Here is a 21,684-nt window from a genome sequence, read left to right as displayed (position 1 = left end):
TTCTTGTTGGTTGGTATAACCTTAATACATACTCTTCACAACTCAGAGATAGATGTAGGTTTCATTTTTAGAAGGTACACACTATAAATTTTTAAAGTGATTTATTTTGAAAACTTTTCTGATTTAGTTTTACAGCTATATCAGAAAATGAATGATTGGTTATTTCATTTACCAAAGGTAAATGAAGCAGATATTTATGAAGTCATTGCGAGGTGAACTATCTCCAATTCAACACGTTAATCATTAATATTTGGAGGATTTTTTTGCCATGCTGTATTAGGAGGAGAACATCACGAGACAGACATTTACATTGTTTTATTTAACTAAAACAACAACGTTATGTATTCTGGATTTTTTTTTCTTCAACAGCAAACATAATATTTTAACAAGCATAAGAATTTTTGAATTTAGTTAAACATTCACCTTTTTAAAATCAGGTATGTTTTTGTTTAAAATTGTTTTTTAAACAAAAATTAAATCTACTATGTCAGCCAGGTCAACATGAGAAACTTAAAATATTGGCTTCTGTAGCTAACTCAGTCGTCTTCACCTTCATTTTCCTGTTTGTTCATAATCTGGAAAACAAAAATAAGCTTTCCTGCTTTTTCAGGACCCAAATAATTTTTCAATTTGGAATAAATTAATCCAAAGGAAGAAATTATTCTTTCTATGCCGGCAGAATAAGCTATTGCTGTTAAAATGAGATTATTACTTCAACAGTCTCTGAATCCAAGTGCTTAAGTGACTTCTACCAGTTCACTGGAGTGACTTTCTTTAAAACATCATCAGCAAACATATTTCTTGAATGGTTCACCCTTAGCTCTGAAGTTTATTATAGTTGGCATTCTGGAGGGATAATTGCTGGATGTCCATGTCGTAGCCAACTCTTCTTCAGCAGTTAAGGTTTGACCCTAGTACTGAGTATTGAGAATATTTGCAAGAAAATGAGCTGGAGATAGTGCTGGTCCCATTCGTTTTTTAAATGCTTGTAATTTAGCTCTGTCATTGCACATTTCTCTTTTTAAGATCTCACTCAGTTCCTTCCAAATTTCAACAGTGTCAGCAATAAAACAGCTATTTCCCTGCATTTTGTTCAAGGCTACAGAAATAGGCTTCAGGGTACTCAGCATGTGTTCAACATTTCTCTTAAGCCCAATGTTGAGAACTTTGGCGGTGACAGTGCCATCTTTTTGTTCACAAACTGCCATCAGATTAGGCCAGTTCTTGATCTAGTGCTCAAAACAGTCCACTACTGAGTTCCATCGCATGTCTTGTGTGAGAGTTAGCTTGGTTCCTCCCACTTTTTTCAGAGCAGCTGCTGCAAAGTGGTTGTTACAGAAGTATTTTGCAATTTCAAGAACATTAGCCTTTATTTATGGAACACTGAAGTCTTTGGCTAGGAGGTGCATCAAATGAGCACTGCAACCATATGTTATTAGCTTGGGACTCTCTTCTAAATGGCTTTTCATCTTGGATACATTTGCAGCATTGTCTGTGACCAAGCTGCATACTAGACATTTTAATTTATTTTCACAGTTTGTTATAGCTTTTACTGCTACTTCTTCTAAGTGTTCTGCTGTGTGTGCGTTTCCTGATGTATCAATTGTTTCTGTAAGGAAGACATTCCCTTCTTTGGTTGTCACACAAGCACATACAACAGGATTATTGTGGACATTGCTCCACCCATGAGGACTCAGGTTAACAATTTCACCCTATCGACCTTTTGCACACTGCTCAATTTCTCTTTCATACACTTTATCCAGCAATTTGCCTGCAACATCTGCTGTGTTGGGTGGACTGTATCCTGGTCTTAATGACCAAACCATGTTAATGAAGTGTGGGTTCTCAATCATACGGAAAGCAGAGTTTGTTGCATAAACAAACTGGGCAATTTTTTCATCCATTACCTCTTTTTGTAATCTGCTGGTTCTTATCACAAACTTATTTATGGTTGTTTCTGGATGATGGAGATTTTTTTGCTACTGATGATATACTGTGGCTATGTGACATACATGATGTGACTGAAACCCTATCATTGGCAGATAACTCTGAAACTGTAGAAAATGATGGTGATCTTGAAGGTGGATAGTCTTCAGAATCCTGTATGTTGAGGATGGATTCTCCTAAACAAAATAAGTCAATGCAGTTATTTAATTATTATTACCATACTGCTCATTTAGTATTACTCATTGCATTCACTGACACTCAGTACTACTTTAAAGGGGAATTGTAAAGGGAAGATCTGCCTATTTCAGCTATTATTTTTTATCACAACTGCATCTAAAATGATAGTACTATAGAGTAACAACTCTATTTTTTGCTCAAGCGTAAGAATTCAAGAATAGTCCAGAAGGAAGACCAGCAGTCCTTAAGAAAGAAGTATGAAGTAATAAAAAAGTTTACCAACTGAAGATCTTGTATGTTCAGACATGTTCCTTTCATCCTCTTCAATGCAGCTTCCTCCTGAGAAGGAACACTTCTCATGATGATGATTCATGCGGGCAACAGGCCTTGCATTTCTTTGTTGCACTTTGTGCATGTTGTTTGCATTTTGCACGCATGCCTATCTTACCCACAGGTAGAGGAGCTTCATTAAAATATTCCCAAACTGGGTCTCTTTTATGGCCTCCTGCCATTATAGGTTTTCCCTTCTAGTGAGAGAATGGTATGGCAGATCTCAAATCAATGAAGGCTACACTCAAAAGACCTCAAGACCTTCTGGAATATGCTGCTCAAACAGTTTCAGTTTTGTTTCTACTGCCTGTCCCTCCCTTCTCACATTTTATCTCCAGACTTCTTGTCCAGAGCTATTCCATCCCCAACCATCTTCTATTCATTGAACTTTTTGAAACTTTGCATTCTTGGAGAGAGGTAAGGGATTGATTCTGTGTACACAAATCTGCAGAGGGACAGTAGGGTAGAGGTCTGTTATTTCTCACCTCTATTTTTATTTAAAAACATTTTTGTTGTTAATAAGCATGTTATCTCTGGAGACACAAAACCACAGTTTGAGAACTGCAAAACTAAACAGACTGAGCACTGAGTCCCATTGGGTAGATAGAAAGATTAACCTAAATAATCTATACAGAAGACCCTGGAACTTCCATAACATTGGGTCCTTAATTCATGAACTATTGGAACTCCTTAAGAAAAGTTTTCTTAAACATTTACATGAATATATTGTCTCATACTGTAGAATTAGCATTTATAATCCCTATTCCATGATGAGAGATCTTTGAACTATAATTTATCTTTCTTTAGATATGTGCTTTTTCCTCAAAAAGCATTTTATCCAAAAAATCTGATTTAAATTTAAAAAAAAATCCGATTTATTTTTAAATCATTGGGGGCTTGGGGGGTTTGTTTTGTTTTGTTTTGGTTTTTTTGGGGGGGGGGTGTTGTGTGTGTTTTAATCCACCCTGAATTCAAGTAAGATTGTTCTGGAAATATCTAATGTGACATTTTACACTTCCCAGTTTTTCTTTTAATAAAAAAAAAAGTATGTAAGATACAGATTTTTTTTTTAACTTTGCCTTTTTCATTCTTTAATATTTTCTTTATAATAAAGTTGTTATACTAAAAGTTTTTTAGCATTACATTTCCTTTTAGGCTATTTTTAGGAATGCATCTGAGAGCTGGGTGTCAGATTCTATGGGATATTTGAAGCCAATCAACTCAAGAAGTGATAAATACTGCTAAACTCAAATTCTACCCTGGACTTTTAAGAGGAAGGCAGGGGCTGGAGGGGAAAGCATGTCTTGTCCTGCTTCCTCTGTCCTTATTTCAACAGCCTTGGAGGAATTCAGGAGCTTTGCAGAGTTGATGGCTCCCCAGGTTTCCTTCCACTTCTGTTGCCCTGCAGTGCTTAGGAACTTTGCAAGGTGTCTAGCTCACTTGGTCTCCTTTTGCTTCATTGGCTCTTTGAAGCTTTGGATCTCAGTAGAATCCCTGGTTTCTTACTATTTAAGCTGCTGTATGGTGCTTTTGAGCTACATGTGGTCCATTTCTCTTCATGTAGTGGTGCGTGATTTATAAAGCTCTGAAGCTTCAGAGCAGTTGAAAAGTGGGGAGAGAACTGGGAACGAGGGGCCCTGTGGAATGTCCGTACTTCAAAAAGCACTTGAGGCAGGAGTGCCCTCAGTCCTAGTATCATTAGTGTCAAGCCAAGTTTAGAAGTTTCCCCTGATAAGGAGTTCTACAAGGTTTAGGTCTCTGCTCCCCTTTCTTAAAGATCTGTGGTTCTGTTGCCTTGTACAGCTTAAGAGCTATGCCGGGTTGATAGTTTCCCCCGTCTCCTCCTCATTAAACTGCCTTGTGGAGTCCAAAAGCAGTACACTGTCCCTTCTTCCCCAGCTTTGCCCCTAATTTATGCTAATTTATGAATTTCACAAGGTCCGCTATCCTAGTTCCAACTCTCTGCCTCTTCTCATTTCTTTGAGCTCGTTTCTCTTAAATCTGCACCCTCTTACCATATTATCTGGCCCATATAAAATTATAAATAAATATTTAACTCACCTGGTCCATAACATATTTAATTATATCATAGAAGTATAATATAATTAATAATATAACCTACAGTTATGCTAAGGGTATACTTTCCTCTGCTTTTTGTTAATATTTTGAAACCCCTTTTTCACACCTGCAGGACCAGGAGTTGGAATTTATACAATAACTTTTGAGATGGACCGGTACGAAGATGTGTCAGAGGGTGAAGTGGACCACTCTTTCTTTGATAGTGATTTTGAGGAAGAGCCAAAGAAAGAAGAAAACCCTGTTATAGCCAATGGCGAAGAACATAGTGAGCTCATCGCCAAATCAGACTCTGAATCGGAAACAAAACTGAGGCAAGAACACAATGCTGAGGGGGAAAGTGAAGAGAAAAAGAAAGAGTCACCAAAGGAATATTCCACAAATGGTGGCACTGACCATAGTGAGAATGTTTCATCAGAGTCAGTTTCTTTAAGTTCAGAAAATGCAAGTACATCTGGTAGAAATTCTGCGCTAAGTAGAAGAATACGTGTAAGCATTCCAGCTGGGATCCCCAAAATAGTTAGAGAAGGTGAGGAGGATTATTATACAGATGAAGAAGACAGTAGTGATGATGGCAAAAAACAAAGGGTTAGACTTAAATCAGCTAAGCAATCCAGTAGCATAAAGAAAGTTAACAAAAAGTATACCAATATTAGCTCATCCTCCTCCTCTTCTTCCTCCTCAAGTTCAGATACAGATGGCTCAGATATGGATTCTGACAGCTGCATATCAGATTCATCACACTCTTCCTCAAAGAGAAGTATATGTAATTTGGCTCTTCTATCTCCAAGACAAAAATTCAGGCCGGGAATAAAGTCGGTAGAAGTAAAACCAAAGCTTGGTGAATACACAGAGGAGTCTGAAGATACAGTGACTGATGTAACGCCTCTATCAACACCAGACATCAGTCCTGTCCAATCTTTTGAACTTGCAGCATCAAATGATAAGAAACTGAAAGTAAAAAGACAAGAAAATGTGAGCCAAGAATTGCATGGTAATTTTGAGGAATTTAAGTACAATACAAAATTTGTAAAGCCTAGCAATCTGGAAAATGGAAAATTGAGACCCAGTCTTACATCTGTATCTTTCTCACTAGATGCTGAGTTTGATCGCAGACATAATCAAAAGGTCTTGCATGATGCTGTGGACCTGAATCAGCTTTTGAAAGGTGATTTTTCTTTATAAATAAATTTGTATAAATTTTGTTTAAGTGTGACATTTTCTGTGTCAAGAGGGGCTATGGCATTGAGTACTAATGGAAATTAGGGGTCATTGTGTGTGCTGCTTTTTCTTTTAAAATTTGCTTCAGACCAAGTTGCATCAGTTTTAAAGATGCCTTGTGGTTTTGTTTGTTTGTGTAATGGCACGCTGGTACATCAGTAGACTAATGGAAGTGCTCCTCTAATAAACTCTTATTGGTAAAGGGATAAGTAGCTTTGTGATGCATATCCAAATAGGATTGATATTTTCACCAATCCATTAACATTGTACTTTGATTTGTCATATTATGATCCATTTAATAACTCAAACAGCAAATACTAGCAATTTTCTTTAAAAACACCAAACTTTTATTGTGGGGAATCTATCAAATTATAGACATTCTCAACTTTTAAATGCAACTCAAAACTACACACCGCTATAAATAGCAAACATTTTACAAATACATTTTAACTTCTGGTGCCTTATGATAAATAAACAAATCATTTTTTTGTTGTTAAAATATTTTCATCATTCAATATTTAGAAAAAATTTTAAATTTATGTGAACAGTCAAATAGTCTTTGAGAGGTTTTCATTTAAACAGTAGCTTTTCCTTCCCCAGTAACTTTATGAAATGTCTTTTTATTGTTGGTGAGAAGGAGCCTGGTGTCCCGTTTGCTGTCCTATCCCCAACATTCCTCAGTGGGATGAGAGCATCAGATGATCAGGCAATGAGCACATCTAAGCTAGGAGTTGTGCACCTGCTTTCTCAGTGATTCCTTCTGTCTTTACTCTCACGGTGTAATGGACCAAATTTTTAGCTGTTTGGAAGCTGCACTGTGGGCAAGAAAAGAAGGCTTTGCTGGTCCTCGTCTGTTGTTCCCTATGCTCTAGGAGCTCTGCTTAATGGTGATTTCATGCACTCAGCAAAGTGTCATGTTCGTACATAGTATTGGTAGGTAATTAAACTTTGGGTAGAGCTGAGTGAAATGTTTTTAACTTTTTTTTTTTTTTTTTTTTTTTTTTTTTTTTTTTTTTTTTTTGTCAAAAGGGGCATGAAACTATTCATGAAATTGGGGGAATAGTTTCAGCTGAAAAAACTTTTTTTTTTTTTTTTAAGCAGTTGAAACACTTCATTTAGGCTTTTTTATTTGAAATGGTGTTTTTTATTTCAAATTTGGCCACTAAAAAAAATGAAAAACACCTGGAACAGCTGAATCAAACGGAAAATTCAAAATTAAAATTTTTTTAAAAAAAATTAATTTCAGGTTGACTCAAAACATTTTGGTTGATTGTTTCAAAAAAAAAAAAAATTTGTTTTGTTTTTGTTTTTCAATTCAACAACAAAAAAAACCTTGTTTCAGTTCAAATCAAACTGGGGTTTTTTTGGAGGAAGGGGGCCTTGGAATTTTTTGGTTTGATGCCCAGACTTTGTCACATGCATAAAATAGGAACTATAATTTAATAAAAATTATTCTCCAAGGATGCAAGGAGCAAGTTTGTTTCCACAAAACTGAAAAGCAATTACTCATGGCCGTCTTTAAGTAATACAAGTCAGGAGGTGAGAAGTGGAATTTAGGTACATTTACCAGTTAATGATGGTGATTGACTGTTATATAATTTCCAAATGACTTCAGTCTAGAACAATTAAACTTGCAAGCATAAGATACTGTGATTACTTTGGGTACTTCAAAAATTAAAGCAGATCAGATATTGACCGTTGGAAAGTGACTACTCTGGGAGTACAGACACTTTTATTCCATAATTGTTTTTACACTTTTTTTGAGCTTTTTCAGAATGCACAAAATGAGTGCAGGGGAAAGTAATTTTTCAGAGAGAACAGAAATGTACAACAGAAATGTTTAACCATAAGAATTGCTTTATTATGAGCATAATGTGAGCAATGTGTGATTATCGGACATCAGACTGTCAGAGATGCTTTTAATACAATTTTATTAAACCTTAGTAATGAAACATAAGAAGGATGATGGTATAATATTGGTAACAAGTATACCCAGGTATAAGTGTATGTAACAATTACATGGGTACAGTTCCCTGAGGTGAATGCACCCCCAGCTCATATTGAGGTTGTGGGTGATGTGCCTCGTACTGGAGGCGTTCAACTTGCAGAACTGAGCCAAGTGGTAACATGAAAGTATCTTTTTGATATGGGGAGAAAATTAAGACAGAATAGCATGTTATGGTATTAAGGAGAAAAGATGGGGGGAAAACTATAAAAAGAACATGACGTTCAAAGAGTAAACTTTGTGTTGAAACAGTCAGCTATATTGGATGGTAAGTGAAGAAAGCGGTGTGGCTTGTACATCCTGTAATGGGGTACAGTGTAAAATAACTTTTATGGTTTAAAATGACTGTTTCAGTTTGAGCATATAGAACAATATGTATATTGGCACAAATGTATAGCAGCTGACAAGGATTTTTAGCATACATTTTTCCTCATGCTATGTGCCCTTAGTACGTACTTATATAAAACTGGCAAACCATTCCATACTATTATAGTTTGGAAAAAAATTTTAAAGCACATTTAACTAGTAAAATAAATCTTTTGAGTTTCTCAAATCTGTAATGTTTTTTGCTATAGGAACACAATTTTCAGTGTGTAGGTAGTCAAATATTTAAGTTCTTCCACTTTAATGTATGCACTTGGAATTCAGTCAGAACAAAATTTGTTCTGATTTAACTTTCTCCCTGTTATTTCAATTGCTTTTGAACTTCTTTAAGGCAGGTACTAAAGGGCAGTTCTATGACTGTTTTTTTTTTTTAAAAGTCATTTAATAAGAGCCCAGAATTATGAACGAGAGAGAACTTCAAAATGATGGATGATAACAACAGGTGACTACATCGAAGGGTATGTCTACTCTGCAATTAAAAACCTGCTGCTGGCCCATGCCAGCTGACTCATGCTCCTGAGGCTCAGGCTAAGGTGCCATTTGATTGCTTTGTAGATGTTCGGGCTCCAGTACCCTGTGGGATGGGAGGGTCCCAGAGCTCATGCTATAGCCTGAGCTTGCACATCTACACTGCAATTAAACAGCCCCTTAACCTGAGACCCATGAGCCAGAGTCAGCTGGTACAGGCCAGCCATCGGTTTTTAATTGCAGTGTAGACGTACCCTGTAAATCACTTTATTCCAGTACTATAGTCTATTGCTGACAAAACCACTGCCTATTGCTAGGCAAGCTGTGATATGGCCTCTAGTGGTCATATGGATAACAAGGTCAGCTACTTGTCAAGTGATAGGAATAGAATTGATCTAAATAAGTGGAAGCCACAGCAATATTAGAATTACAGTAAACCAAGATTTTACTTGAAATTGGGTAGAAGTGTTGTCCAAGCAGAATACATTTACCAAATATCTAAATTGCTAATGACTTATTACCTCACCCACATCATTAAAAACTATCTTTGATTCGACCAACTTCTGTTAATGAAGGAGAGACAAGTTTTTGAGCTTACACAAGCTCTTCTTCAGGTCTGGGAAACTTAACCAGTATCACAGCTAAATACAAGGTGAAACAGATTGTTTAACATATGTAGATAACACGTTTTTCAAGGTTCCATTGAAGGTGAAGTAGCCTGTTTAAAACCCCACCAGTCGGAGTTTTTACTGTATATATTTTGATATGCGTAGCCTTAACCTTTGTGTATTAGAGCATAATCTTTTCTTTTGGAGCTTGTCCTGTTGTTCATTCCTGCTTCATCTCGCTCCCAGATATAAACTAGACTTTAATTCAATTGGTTTTCATGTCCCAGACTTCCCTTAGAAAGGCCTGTCATCTTCAACAGAAGGGTGTGATGGGCATTTTTCATTCTAGATACTTTAGCAAGAATTAGATCTCATGATAGCAAGGTATCTTGGTATTTTACTGGCAGTTGTAAAAAGATTATCTGTGTTGGTCTATCTCTCCTCTCCAATGGAGTAGTCTGTGAACAAATTCAGTAGACCCAGGCTTATGTACATTGACAGTCCCAAGCACCTGGTGCAGACTAGCCTAACAATAGTTTCCATTTCAGGTGGAACAGGAAGTTTCTTCTTTAACTTAGCTGTAAGTGCTTTAACTGAGCTGTAACTCCTTCCCCCACCACAACTGCCGCATCCCTGTTGTCGCTGATGCTTGTGCTCTTCTCCAGTCTCAGTCCCCTTCCCCCTGGAAAAAAAGGTTTCTCTTGTTTCTGTTCTAGCCTGGAGTCTATCTCCCCACGCATCAGAGACAGCAGCTCAATTTGCTATGTGTAAGCAGTAGTAGGGGGTGTCAGAGAGATTCCTCTACTGACATCACCAGGCAGTTGGGAGTCCTGACTTTTCTCTGAATCAGACTCTTCCATGATGCCTGGAATATTCCCTGACATTGTGGAATTGCTTGGATGAGGTGTTCCAAAGTTATTGCCTTGCAGACAAACAGAGGTGCCATGAAGTTGCGGGTAAGGCCTTGCTTCATTCGACCAACAATGCTACTCTTAGTAGAGTTAAAGAATCCTTGCTACATATATTTTTCCTCAAAACAATTTGTAACCTTCAACCGTAAACCAAGCTCGAACTAGAGTTCATCACTTTGTTCTCAGACTGAGAATACTACTAAATCTGAGAAGTTAGAAGAAATAGTTCTGGTCCCCCTTTAGCTCCTCTAATGGAATTTAAAATAGATTCATGTTATTACAATCACAAAGATTGATTAGAGATCTTAACCAGTCTTTTAAAATAAAAATTTCAGTGTTACAACTAAGGATAAAATTTGCCTTTAAGTTTCTATTCCTTACCTTCAGTTTGTAGTTTGGAGAATGCATTTGTCCACCTCCTGAGTGGTGCTCGCTGGTGTGAATTCAAAATCTGTGCTTAATATCCGCATTGATTTTTTTATTCATTTCCAGGTTATATTCAAGATTCTGTCATTGATCTTTAGTCCTGAATGGTCTGGAATCCAGTTATGTGAGACCATGCCCAATTTCTATGACAGCAAAGATCTTCTAGCTAATTTTTAAAAGTATGAACATTGTGATTAGCTGCTAGGCTGTGTCATTTGAGAACCCCATGCCTTTAGAGTCTCGGGATCTTATGTGAGGCTTGTTTATATGGCTTAGTGTTTGTTCTTATTCTTTCTGGATAGCCCATCTGATTTGTGTGTTAATCTCTGTAACCATTGCAGTAGGTACTATAGAAATGAGTAAAATTAAATATAAAAACTAAGGGCTGTGTCTGTCCAAAATCAGGATTATTAATTCTGAAAATAAAAATAAATATTGATGCCTTCAAGGATGAACTAGGTAAAATTTCAAGACTCGCCCACTTTCTCAAGTTTATATATGGCAGGGAGTGGAAGGAGGCATAGGACTCCAACCTTTTGGGCAGTCTTTGCCCCTTTCTTGACTCTCCTTCTGCCCTCCAGTGAGTCCAAGTGCACTTTCACTTGGCAGCACCTCTCTAAAGCACTATATAAATGCTCAACAGTGTGGTGTGGTATATGATGTGGTTCATACTTTTAAAAAAATTCAGCTCACATTTGAGGTTACTTATGGCATTCCATTATGAAGCAGTGCTGATGTCATTATGCTGATTATCAATTATGACATGCTGATTATAAGAGTTACCATTAGCATTTCAGTGCCTGACAGATCATGTCCATGCTGTATGAGATTTTAAATACATCGGTATGAGGAAGATCCCAGGCCATTCACTACTGAAGGAGAACAGGTGAGAGCAAGTTGATCATTTTTTCAGAAAATTTTTAAATACAATTTAAAAAAAAATAAAACCCATAACCTAGGTGGGAGGGGAAATGTGGGAGTTCAAACATGTGGTCTTCATCTACAGGTTAATATAAAATGGGGCTTTGATTGTTGTGGCCAAATTTAGAGATTGTAAACTCTTTGTGGCAGGAACTCTCAACCTCTGTTGGCACAGTAGCCAGCCCAAGAGGGACCCAATCCTGAATGAGGCCTTATGGCGCTAATTTGATATGAATACTTAATATCTTAGCTTAGTAAATTTCTGTGTATGTCATTTTCTCCACTTTCCATGGCGAAGCTGTATTCATTGTGACAGTGCTTGTGATTCTGCAAATAGCGTTACGCCGCTCCAATGTTAGAGTGCATAGTATATACAGTTTTCGTATATAAGAGTTTCATACATGGACTTTACTTCTGTTTTGCTCATGTATCAGACTAATCTTTAATACTTTATAGAAAATTAGAATAAGATCTGAACTATAACGCTATAATTTTAAAATTTGAAACCATAAATGTGTGAGATGCATTATCTTTTCTGTTGCAGTCTGAGTAATCTGAAAACAAATTTATCAAACAGGAAATAATAAATACACTGTGGACAAAATTGATAGGCAAGAATACTTTCAGCATTGTCTGAAAAAGGATTTCCATTTCTACTCTCCATGCCCCAGCCAGCTCTGGAATTTGGGGGATTTTTCTTGTGCTGGTTTTCTGGACCCTATTTATATCTAGTGTTGGTTGTCACTGAAAGGCACTAAGATTCCACAGATAAGAGATGAATTGAGCACAGGACTGGGAGCTAGGAACTCCAGAGTTCTAACCTCCACTATACTACTGACTTACTCTATGGCCTTAGGCAAGTCACTTGATCCTCTATAAGCCAAAGTTTGTGCTGACTTATGCCAGGTGTATCTCCACTGAAGTCTCATGAATGAATGAAATAGTAATGAGATAAAACATTACAGAATTTGACCCTTTGTTTCCTCATCTATTTCCTCATCTGTTAAACCAGGTTGATACCAACTGGGTTGCTGTGAGGATTAATCAATAAATTCCTTCTTATGTGTTCTCTATTAACTTAGTATGGGACACAGAATGATGCAGTGAATAGGGTATTGGACTGGCAGTTGGGAGACCTGGACTCTATCCTTGGCGCTGCCACTGACCTGCTACATGTCCTTTAGCAAGTCATTTAATTTCTCCTCTGTCTTAGATACTTCATCAGTAAAATAGGGATTATATGTACATTACCTCATAAAGCACTATCTGAGCTTAGTATCATTACTATGTAACTAAATGGCCTGCTGGTTTCAAACAAACTATTATGGAAAACTGTAAGGTGGTGCAAACTTGACTACATTCAGCTGAATGCATTGCAATTGTGTTTACCCTTTACTATGGTCTCTTCTCCAGAAAACAGAATTTATCTTTGCATGATCAAAGGTTCAAGACCTATTTCTAGGGCTTCTCCATTCAGGTATATGATAGATGTTCCCAGCCATGCTGAGCAAGTGCATTTGCTGGATGATAGTGGTTTGAGTCTGTTAAGCAAGAGTAGCATTCCTACATCCAAATTAAAACAGACCATTGAAAAAAATTTATTATACTCTTAGATTTAAAAATCACTGTTTCATCAGATCAGGTTTGTGCAGGCTTGGAGGTAAAAGGGCATTCATCAGGTTACATTATGAAGACTGCCTTCATATTTTGAAAAGCTAGAAACTTTAGGATCTCTTCTTAAATTTTAAATTTTAAAAGAAATTTAGACTTCCCTAAAAATCTGTGAAAAGATGCATATTTTCTGATATCTGAAGGGTTTTTATTGTCTTCCTTGTAATATAAATGAATAAACATCAACTTTGTTTCTGAAGGTGTCTAATCATGCAAGGTTTATCATTCAAATAAATATTTCCTTTTTCTCGTTGATACAATCCATATAAAATCAATTGTCTAGAAAATATTTTGTTTGATTTATTACAAGAAGTATTGATTTAGACTGATAGACATCCTACATAAACACTTGATCCTATTTAATCTTTGTGTATCCTTTAATTTGTATTATACATGTGACAATGGAACAGAGTAAAATAGAATATCTGGCAAGTCCTGAGGTACAAGTGTTGGTACAAGCATTGACGCAACGTAATTCCCTACTTGGACTGGAGGACTGGTGTAGAGATACGTATTTGTGCTGACGCGGCAATTTAAATCACGTAAGACAGCTAAATCAACCCTACCACTCTACTTTAACTCGCTAGGCTCAATAATTAAGAGGTTGGATTTTTATTCTGCTAGATCATCTGAATGTTTGAGTTGCTGAATTGTTTATTGCTATCATTATCTGTGCTTATAGATTTAAAAGTCAACCTTCTCTCCATGGAAACCATCGAAGGCCCTTATTACCAAAACATCTCTTTCAGTGTTTCACTTCTAAGAGGAAATTAGAAATGTACTCTGCATGACTCTACACATGCAAGTACTGCTATTTGTTACTGCTGTTTGTTAATCAGAAACTAAACTGGGTATATCAAAATTTCAGAAATTGAAAAATCTTTTCAGACCACTTAACCTTTCCACATCTTACACAAATACATTTCAGTCTAGAAAAGGTCTCAAAGCAATCATTAGTTATTCAGATTAAGAAATCAGGTGAGTAGGCTTGTCTAAGGAGCTCTGTTTCTCATGTCTGAGCACTAGTATTATTTTTTAAGGCCCAATCTACAAATAAAATTGCAGTGATTTAACTAAACCAATGCAACATGGTACCGTTAGTTAAACTGGCACAATTTCTGTTTGTGGATAAGCGTTGTCAGTCTCTATAGGTGAGCTTTGGAGAGGGAAGTGAATGGAGGGGGATACTCTCTCTGGAATGCCTGCTTACAGTCCACCAAAGCCAGAATGTGATGACCTTTGGGGCATGATGCAAGGCAAATTTGTTTAACCTAACTTTTGATAGATTGGTAGGGGATTGGAAGAGAGTCTGACATTTTGAGGCCATGCTGACTGGTCACTTGTGGAACCTAGATGCCTTTTTGATAGGCCTGTTACTAATTAACAAAAAGTGAGCCTGTCAAAAAATCTTCTTGTGGATCATGTAATGCAGAAAATGATCTCATTCATGTCAGCCTCTCGATTAACCTTCACAGTGTTGTCTTTAAATTAAATCCATTCCCTGAAATCCCTTTTTCACTTTCACTCTACCATTAGTAGTTTACTTTTCAGCATTCCCTTTTCTTGCACCCTTTCCATTCAGTTCCTTCCCATGAAGAGGGTGGGTATTCTTGTGGTTAAGGCCCTGTACTGGGATTCAGGAGATCTGGCTTCTATATTTGGGTCTGCTACAGACTTTCTGTATGACCTTGATCAGATCATTTAATTTGTGTTTTTTGGTTCCCTACCACACAGAACTATTGTAAGGATAATTAAATTAATGTTTATGAGCACCATAAAAAGCCTATAATATTTCACACCCCTTTGTTTTTCTGTTTAAAATCTCCCTCGACAACCACAGAATTCTCCTTGCCAGTCCGTCATCTCCCCTATCAGGTTTGTGCAGGCTTGGAGGTAAAAGGGCATTCATCAGGTTACATTATGAAGACTGCCTTCATATTTATATATGCCTATAATTTTTCTCCCACTCCCCTTCATATTTTCTCCTTCCTCTCCATGCCCAAGGAACGAAGCCTTGGTTTTCATGTTTCTGCCTATTGGAAATCCTATAGCAGAGGACATTACTCTGGTCATAAGCTAGGCCCTGATCTTGCAATGGATGTAGTGTAACTGAACCCTTACGCCTTTCAAAATGCCATTTGAAGTAGGGGTTCACCCACGTGCTTGGTGTGAAGGATCTGAGCCCTAAATAGGACTTTACTGTACCGGTCTGTATAGTATAAAATAGTGGATAGTCATTGTAATCATCAAAGAATGAAGTTAAGGAAAGGAGTAGTGGAGGGGGCATATCACAAACTTGTAATAACTTGAAATCTTATCTGCTTAAATGTTAGCGGCAAATATCTTAGTAAATATTCAGATAAATTTATTCAACCAGTTATACAGCTGGTTGAATAAACACAATCATAAGAACTGCCATACTGGGTCAGGCCAAGAGTCTGTCTAGCACAGTACCCTGTCTGGCCAGTACCAGACCTTCAGGGAGAGTGTACAGAGCAGAACAGGGTACCAGAAGAGAGGAAGGGAAGTGTGATATGTTGCTTATAACCCTAGTTGACCCATGGGAACATTGTGTCACCCTTATCAACCCTAAGCTCCTGTACTTCACTAGATAGCTCCTCCCCTTATGTATTTTCAGTGCAGTTTAGTAAGGTGTGATTTTAGTGAGATTACGCAGTATTATCTGGTTGGGTAGGAACAAGCATTTAATTTGTAGTGCTAAGGTTGCTAATGTTTTGCTCTCATGAGAAAACATGTATGTATTTTTTCCTTGACTAAATATTTAATCTTTACTGTGCTCCATAGGGACTGTATAATAGAACAAGACTGGGATTATTTACCCATTTCAAGAAACTAAGGCACTCTCAGTTAGAAGATGCTCTCTGTGTAGAGGCTTCAATCAATGAAGGGTTGAGATGCGTAAGTGCCATTTATCATGGTATTAGTGGGTTCCAAAATTTACATTAGGAAAGAGCTCTGAAGTTATTTTATTACTCAATAAATTAAGTAGATTGTGCGTCCAATCTGACACAGTGATTCATGCTGTTTTTAGCAACTATGAATGGGCGAACTAACTGAAATTTCTAACCCAGTTGTGTTTCTTTGTGCAGGCCACACCATAAGCCATACTGGGAAGAAATGTATACTGGTCATAGACAAGTAAGAGCCAAGAGCCACAGAAAAACAGATGGCTGATGAGTAGCGAAAGATTTTAAGACAGGGGATTTCCTTAGAAATCCTGTCTGATTGCAGCACAGACACTACCAGCTCGGAATCCTAGTGCAAAACTCATGGGCCTTGTGTGGCTCAACATGTCAAGGTGTGGAGAATGGTTTGTTTTTGGCAGCCCAAAAGTCTGCCATTAAGAGGCAGCACTGAGTAGCACTTCATCGCAGAACTTTTCCTTAGTGAGATTCCACAGCTTTTCCCCTTTCTGGGTCACTAGCTGTTCCTTTCCAGTGTTTGTGCACCTGCTATACTACTGTCAGCAACCCATTATCCTCAGGAGCCATCAACAGGCTGGTAACAGAATTGAGCTCCATATTACAGCATTAATAATAGTGAGACCACCTAGATCGAATAGCCTCGGGGAGAGGAGCAGAGCCTCTCTTCAGGTTGCAAGTGGAATAGCTCATGTTAATGGTGAGGTAGTGATGGTGGCCAAGGCATTGATGAGGTGAATGGAGAAGGATGAAAGGAGTATACAGTGGAAAGAATGGAAGAAAAGAGACAGGGAGTGATGGGAAGCTGAGGAAGTAGAGAAGAGGAGGGGGAAAAGGCACAAAAAATAAAATGACAGAAGGAAAGAGAAGAGAATAAAACTGAAAGGGAAGAAAAACAGGTTTATAGTTTGTAAAATGAACGAGTAAATGAAACATAGATGAATAAATCCATCTGAGGATATCAAACTGGTACAATGCATGTAAATGTATGTAAATATGTATTAGTTGTCCCAGGGTTCCCAGCAAGATGCCAGCTCTATGCTGTAAAAATTGCACACTACTGCCTGCATAAGACTTCTGAAATAAATATAGGGCGATGCAGCTCCTGCATACCACTTCCACGTAAACAGTTGGTTGAGAGGTTTTTTGGATCCCCTGAGGCAATCCTGAAAGCATTTGCAGACCAGTACTGAGTGGACTGAGACTGGTATTTGCCCTACCTCATACCTTCATTACTTTTTTTCACTACTACATTCCTTATGCTCTTAAGAATGTATCAGAGCAGTAAAGAAATCTATGAAGGCAGAAGATAAGTGAGGTAATGAGACTTATGCATATTGATCTCTAAGGATCTCAAAGAGCTTGATGAAGTTTATTAACTATATATGTAGGAATTGCTTTATTCTTCGTTGGAGTACAGCCATCTTTGGGATGAATTGTGACAAATGTTATGTAGCATTACTGTGTTCTGCTATACCAGTTAGGACGTGAAGTGAAAAGTCTTGTGTTTAGTTATGGCATTACTTGTATTGCCGTAATAGGAGCTCTGGTCATGGGCCAGGATCAGACTGTGCTAGGTGGTGTACAACAGAGCCAAAAAAGATGGCCCTTGCCTCAAAGAGCTTAGTCGAAACATAAGACGAGACAACAGATGGATACAGACAGAAGTGGGGGAGTACAAGGAAACAGTATTGGTCAGTGTAATAGGTTGTGATCTCAGCACACCAAGGGCATAACTGTTGTCAGGTTTTTTTATAGGCATCGCAGCAAAGGAGAGTTTTGAGATGGGAAACGAAGATTGATAATGAGGTAGCTTTGCAGATACTATTAGGGAGCCCCTCCCAAGCAGGAGGGGCAGCATGAGAGAAAGCACAAGCATATTTGTTTTGAAAATTTAACAAATAGGGTGATAGAGGTTAGCATCATGGGCCAATCAGAGACGAGCTGGGTTGCGATGAGAGATGATGCAGAGGAAGCGGCTGTGGCATAGTTCCCCTCTTACCCAGTGAAAATAACTGATGGCTAAAATCGCTAATAGTTGGGCTGGACAGTGGAGCTTCAGAACCTGGAGCCTGCTGTGACGGGTTGGATCACAGAAACCCCCTTGGGGCTGCCAGCTGATGTGCCAAGACTACTTCAGCCCCTGCTTTCCCTGCCAGCTTGGGACTCCAGAGCCCTGCCTGGCTGTGCCAGACACGCTTGCTGGCCACAAACACAGACCCAGGTCTGAACAAACTGAAAGCTTAACTGAAAGCAGCGTAAGAAGTGTTCCTGTCTCTAATACTCAGATGCTCAACTCCCAATGGGGTCCAAACCCTAAATAAATCCATTTTACCCTGTATAAAGCTTATACAGGGTAAACTCATAAATTGTTCGCCCTCTATATAACGCTGATAGAGAGGTATGCACAGCTGTCCCCCCCACTCCCCCCACCCCCAGGTATTAATACATACTCTGGGTTAAATAATAAGTAAAAAGTGATTTCATTAAATACAGAAAGTAGGATTTAAGTGGTTCCAAGTAGTAACAGACAGAACAAAGTGAATTACCAAGCAAAATAAAATAGAACACGCAAGTCTATGCCTAATACAGTAAGAAAACTGAATACAGATTAAAACCTCATCCTCAGAGGTGTTCCAGTAAGCTTCCTTTTACAGACTAGTCTCCTTCTAATCTGGGTCCAGCAATCACTCACATCCCCTGTGGTTACTGTCCTTCATTTCCAGTTTCTTTCAGGTATCCTTTGGGGTGGAGAGGCTATCTCTTGAGCCAGCTGAAGACAAAATGGAGGGGTCTTCCATGGGCTTAAATAGACCTTCTCTTGTGAGTGGAGACCCCCTCCTCTCTCCTACGCAAAGTCCAGCTCCAAGATGGAGCTTTTGAAGTCACATGGGCAAGTCACATGTCCATGCATGACTCAGTTTTTACAGACAGCAGATATTGCATGCTATCTTGAATGTCTCCAGGAAGACTTCTTGCGTGGATTGGAGCTTTCCAAGAACCATTGTTCATTAAATATTTCTTGATTGGGCACTTAATTTGCACATTCCTTTCTCAAGAAGCTGACCAAATGCTTTACTAAGGCTACTTAAAAATCAAGCAAGTACACCGCCAATATTCATAACTTCGAATACAAAAATGATACATGCATACAGATAGGATGAATAGATTCAGTAGATCATAACCTTTACAGAGCTATGTTGCATGGTATATGTAGCATAAAACATAATCCAGTTATGTCATATACATTCATAAGCATATTTCCACAAAGCCTTATGGGGTGCACCGTCACACCTGCAACATGGCTGAAGACATTGTGGTGGTGAGAGACGATGCAGAAAAAGCAACAGCAGTGAGGCGTCCCCTATCCAGCAACCCTAGAGCAGTAATCACTAATCTCTGGGCAAGGAGGTGGAGGTACCACATGATTGGAGCAGTGTGGTAAGAGATGGAATTGAACATACCAAAGTGGAATTTGAACAGTAGACCGATAGTAACACTTCCCTCCTGTGTGAGAAGTGTGTGGGATCTTCAGTAGCAAGTATTCAGGGGCTGAATAGTCTCTTCTGAGAGATTGCATTGCCAACAGCTTAGTGACCCCAACACAATTCTAGGGAATTGGTTGAAAACTTTTTCTCAGAGTAACCTGGTTTTCCCTCTTGGATCCTATCCAAGTGCTGACCTTGCCTACCTTATGAAATCATAAGAAGTATGGCTGTAGGGGATCATTTGTCTTCAACATCTTTGGAGTAATAAAGTTGGCAATTGTGTACGTTTGTCATTCACAATATGTAACAAATCTCTTTTACAGACTATTTTCCAAGTGACTAGTATCTCTCTTCCAAGTACTTTCATGTTCTGCAGCTTTTGCTCTGCGTGTTCCCACGGAGATATATTTGATATTGTTGTGTTAAGGAAGAGCACTGCCATTTCATTTTTCCACATGAATCATATAGCATAGGTATTCTTAGTTTGTTCCTTTTTGTCTTCTGTGGGTTTATCTGGATGAGTCAGAACCCAGATTTGTATCTTTGAATGACTTTGGTAAATAATTGTACTTCTGTTTATAAATGAAGTACTAAGTTGCAAAGATGTTTTTCAAGGCATTTTAATGTGTTATGTGCACGCTTGGTCTTCACTAATTTTGCATTGTAGTATATATTACATGGTAATTTGCATACTAGCTTGATAAATTGACTAAACTGTCTTTCCTGATGTGACCTGTCCTGCAGTTAGTGTTGCCGAAGTTCAGTTTTTACATTTATCGGAGGTTCTTCTGGCTTGGTCAAGTTCAATTGTTCCCATGGGAACTGTTTGTATTTGAATGAAAGCTTTTCTGGCTCATTGCGAGTGTTAGCGCTCAGGTCAAGTTTTCCAAAAATGACTAGGAATTTTGAGTGCCTTAGTTTTTGAGAACCTAACTTGAAATACCTTTAAAGGAGCCAATTTTTTACTAAGGTGGTGCTCAGTATTTGCTGAAAATTGTGCTCCTTGAAGCTGTGTGGAATGGCACCAAAACCCGGACATCCAATAATCACTTTTGAGAGGCTTGGCCTTTAATGCTGATTATCTTTTCACCTGGAACCAAATATTTCCCATCCAAGGAATTGCCCATTTTAAAAATGCTGAATCTGCCTTGGCATATTGAAGTACTCTGAGGTGTGAATTGTGTGTGTTTTCAAGCTTGACTTTTGGTCTATGCTGCCATATCACTATTTTAATTCTTTGTTTATTGACTATTTAAATACTTCTAGGCCAGGTTCATCTCTTTTTCTCCGTTATTTGTTTTAAAGTGGCCATACATTTATTCGCTTATTTCTCTCTCTCCAACAAGGATCACTTGTAAAACTCTTCTGTTTGGGAGTCCTGTACCAAATTCATAGTAATTTTCGGAAATACATTTTGTCTCCTTGTTCCAGTGCTGTGTTCTCAACTTTCTCCTCCTAGTTCCTGTATTCCTCACAAAGGCAACTGCTCCTGTATCCAAAATGTGATTCTATCACAATTGCACAATTGGGGCAGATATTTTATAGAACTTTGTACATGTTGGGAGCAAACGCTGTGTTAACATCTAAAACTTCATTTTACCTTAATTGATGGTGCCATGGGGTAGTTTCTAGCCCTGGCCTTCCTGAAACTGTTTTACAACTGCTAGAAAACTTCTGTGAGGCTCCTGTTAGTATCACAAATGATACTGCACTGCTGTGCCACCAATCATCGTGAAATACCTGTGTTTAGTGCTATGGTAGCATGCTATTAACAATAGACACACATGCATATATGTGATTACTGTGACATCTGTAATGATTGTTGGTGCCACAATAACTACAGTGAAGAAGTGAGCTGTAGCTCACGAAAGCTCATGCTCAAATAAATTGGTTAGTCGCTAAGGTGCCACAAGTCCTCCTTTTCTTTTTACAGTGAAGATAGTTGCTCCTTTAGCTAAAGTCTTCCCTGACTATACTTTATCACTGGACAAGGGAGTGTAGGAGCATGTGCGTAAAGGTACAGAGCAGTAGGTTCTTGGTTGCCTGGAGCCTAGCTTGTGCTGATAACAGTCAAAAGGAAACAGCTTTGCACATTGCTGATTTGTGTCC

The 21,684-nt window shown here is 38.2% G+C and overlaps 1 protein-coding gene across 1 annotated transcript in view; it reads left to right on the top strand.

The window, feature by feature from the left end:
• CFAP97 (cilia and flagella associated protein 97) overlaps nucleotides 1-21,684 on the top strand; it is a 54,394-nt gene that overhangs the window by 15,785 nt on the left and 16,925 nt on the right. The window contains exons 2-3 of the mRNA XM_037897630.2: nucleotides 4,646-5,524; nucleotides 5,627-5,698. Of these exons, the coding sequence (XP_037753558.1) occupies nucleotides 4,681-5,524; nucleotides 5,627-5,698 (916 nt within the window). The 5' untranslated portion in view covers nucleotides 4,646-4,680. The remainder of the gene's footprint in view (nucleotides 1-4,645; nucleotides 5,525-5,626; nucleotides 5,699-21,684) is intronic.

The sequence above is a fragment of the Chelonia mydas genome, chromosome 4 (genome assembly GCF_015237465.2).
Source record: "Chelonia mydas isolate rCheMyd1 chromosome 4, rCheMyd1.pri.v2, whole genome shotgun sequence".
Taxonomy (NCBI): Eukaryota; Metazoa; Chordata; order Testudines; family Cheloniidae; genus Chelonia; species Chelonia mydas.
Note: the sequence above shows the minus strand (reverse complement) of the source record. Positions and strands in the feature narration are given on the sequence as shown.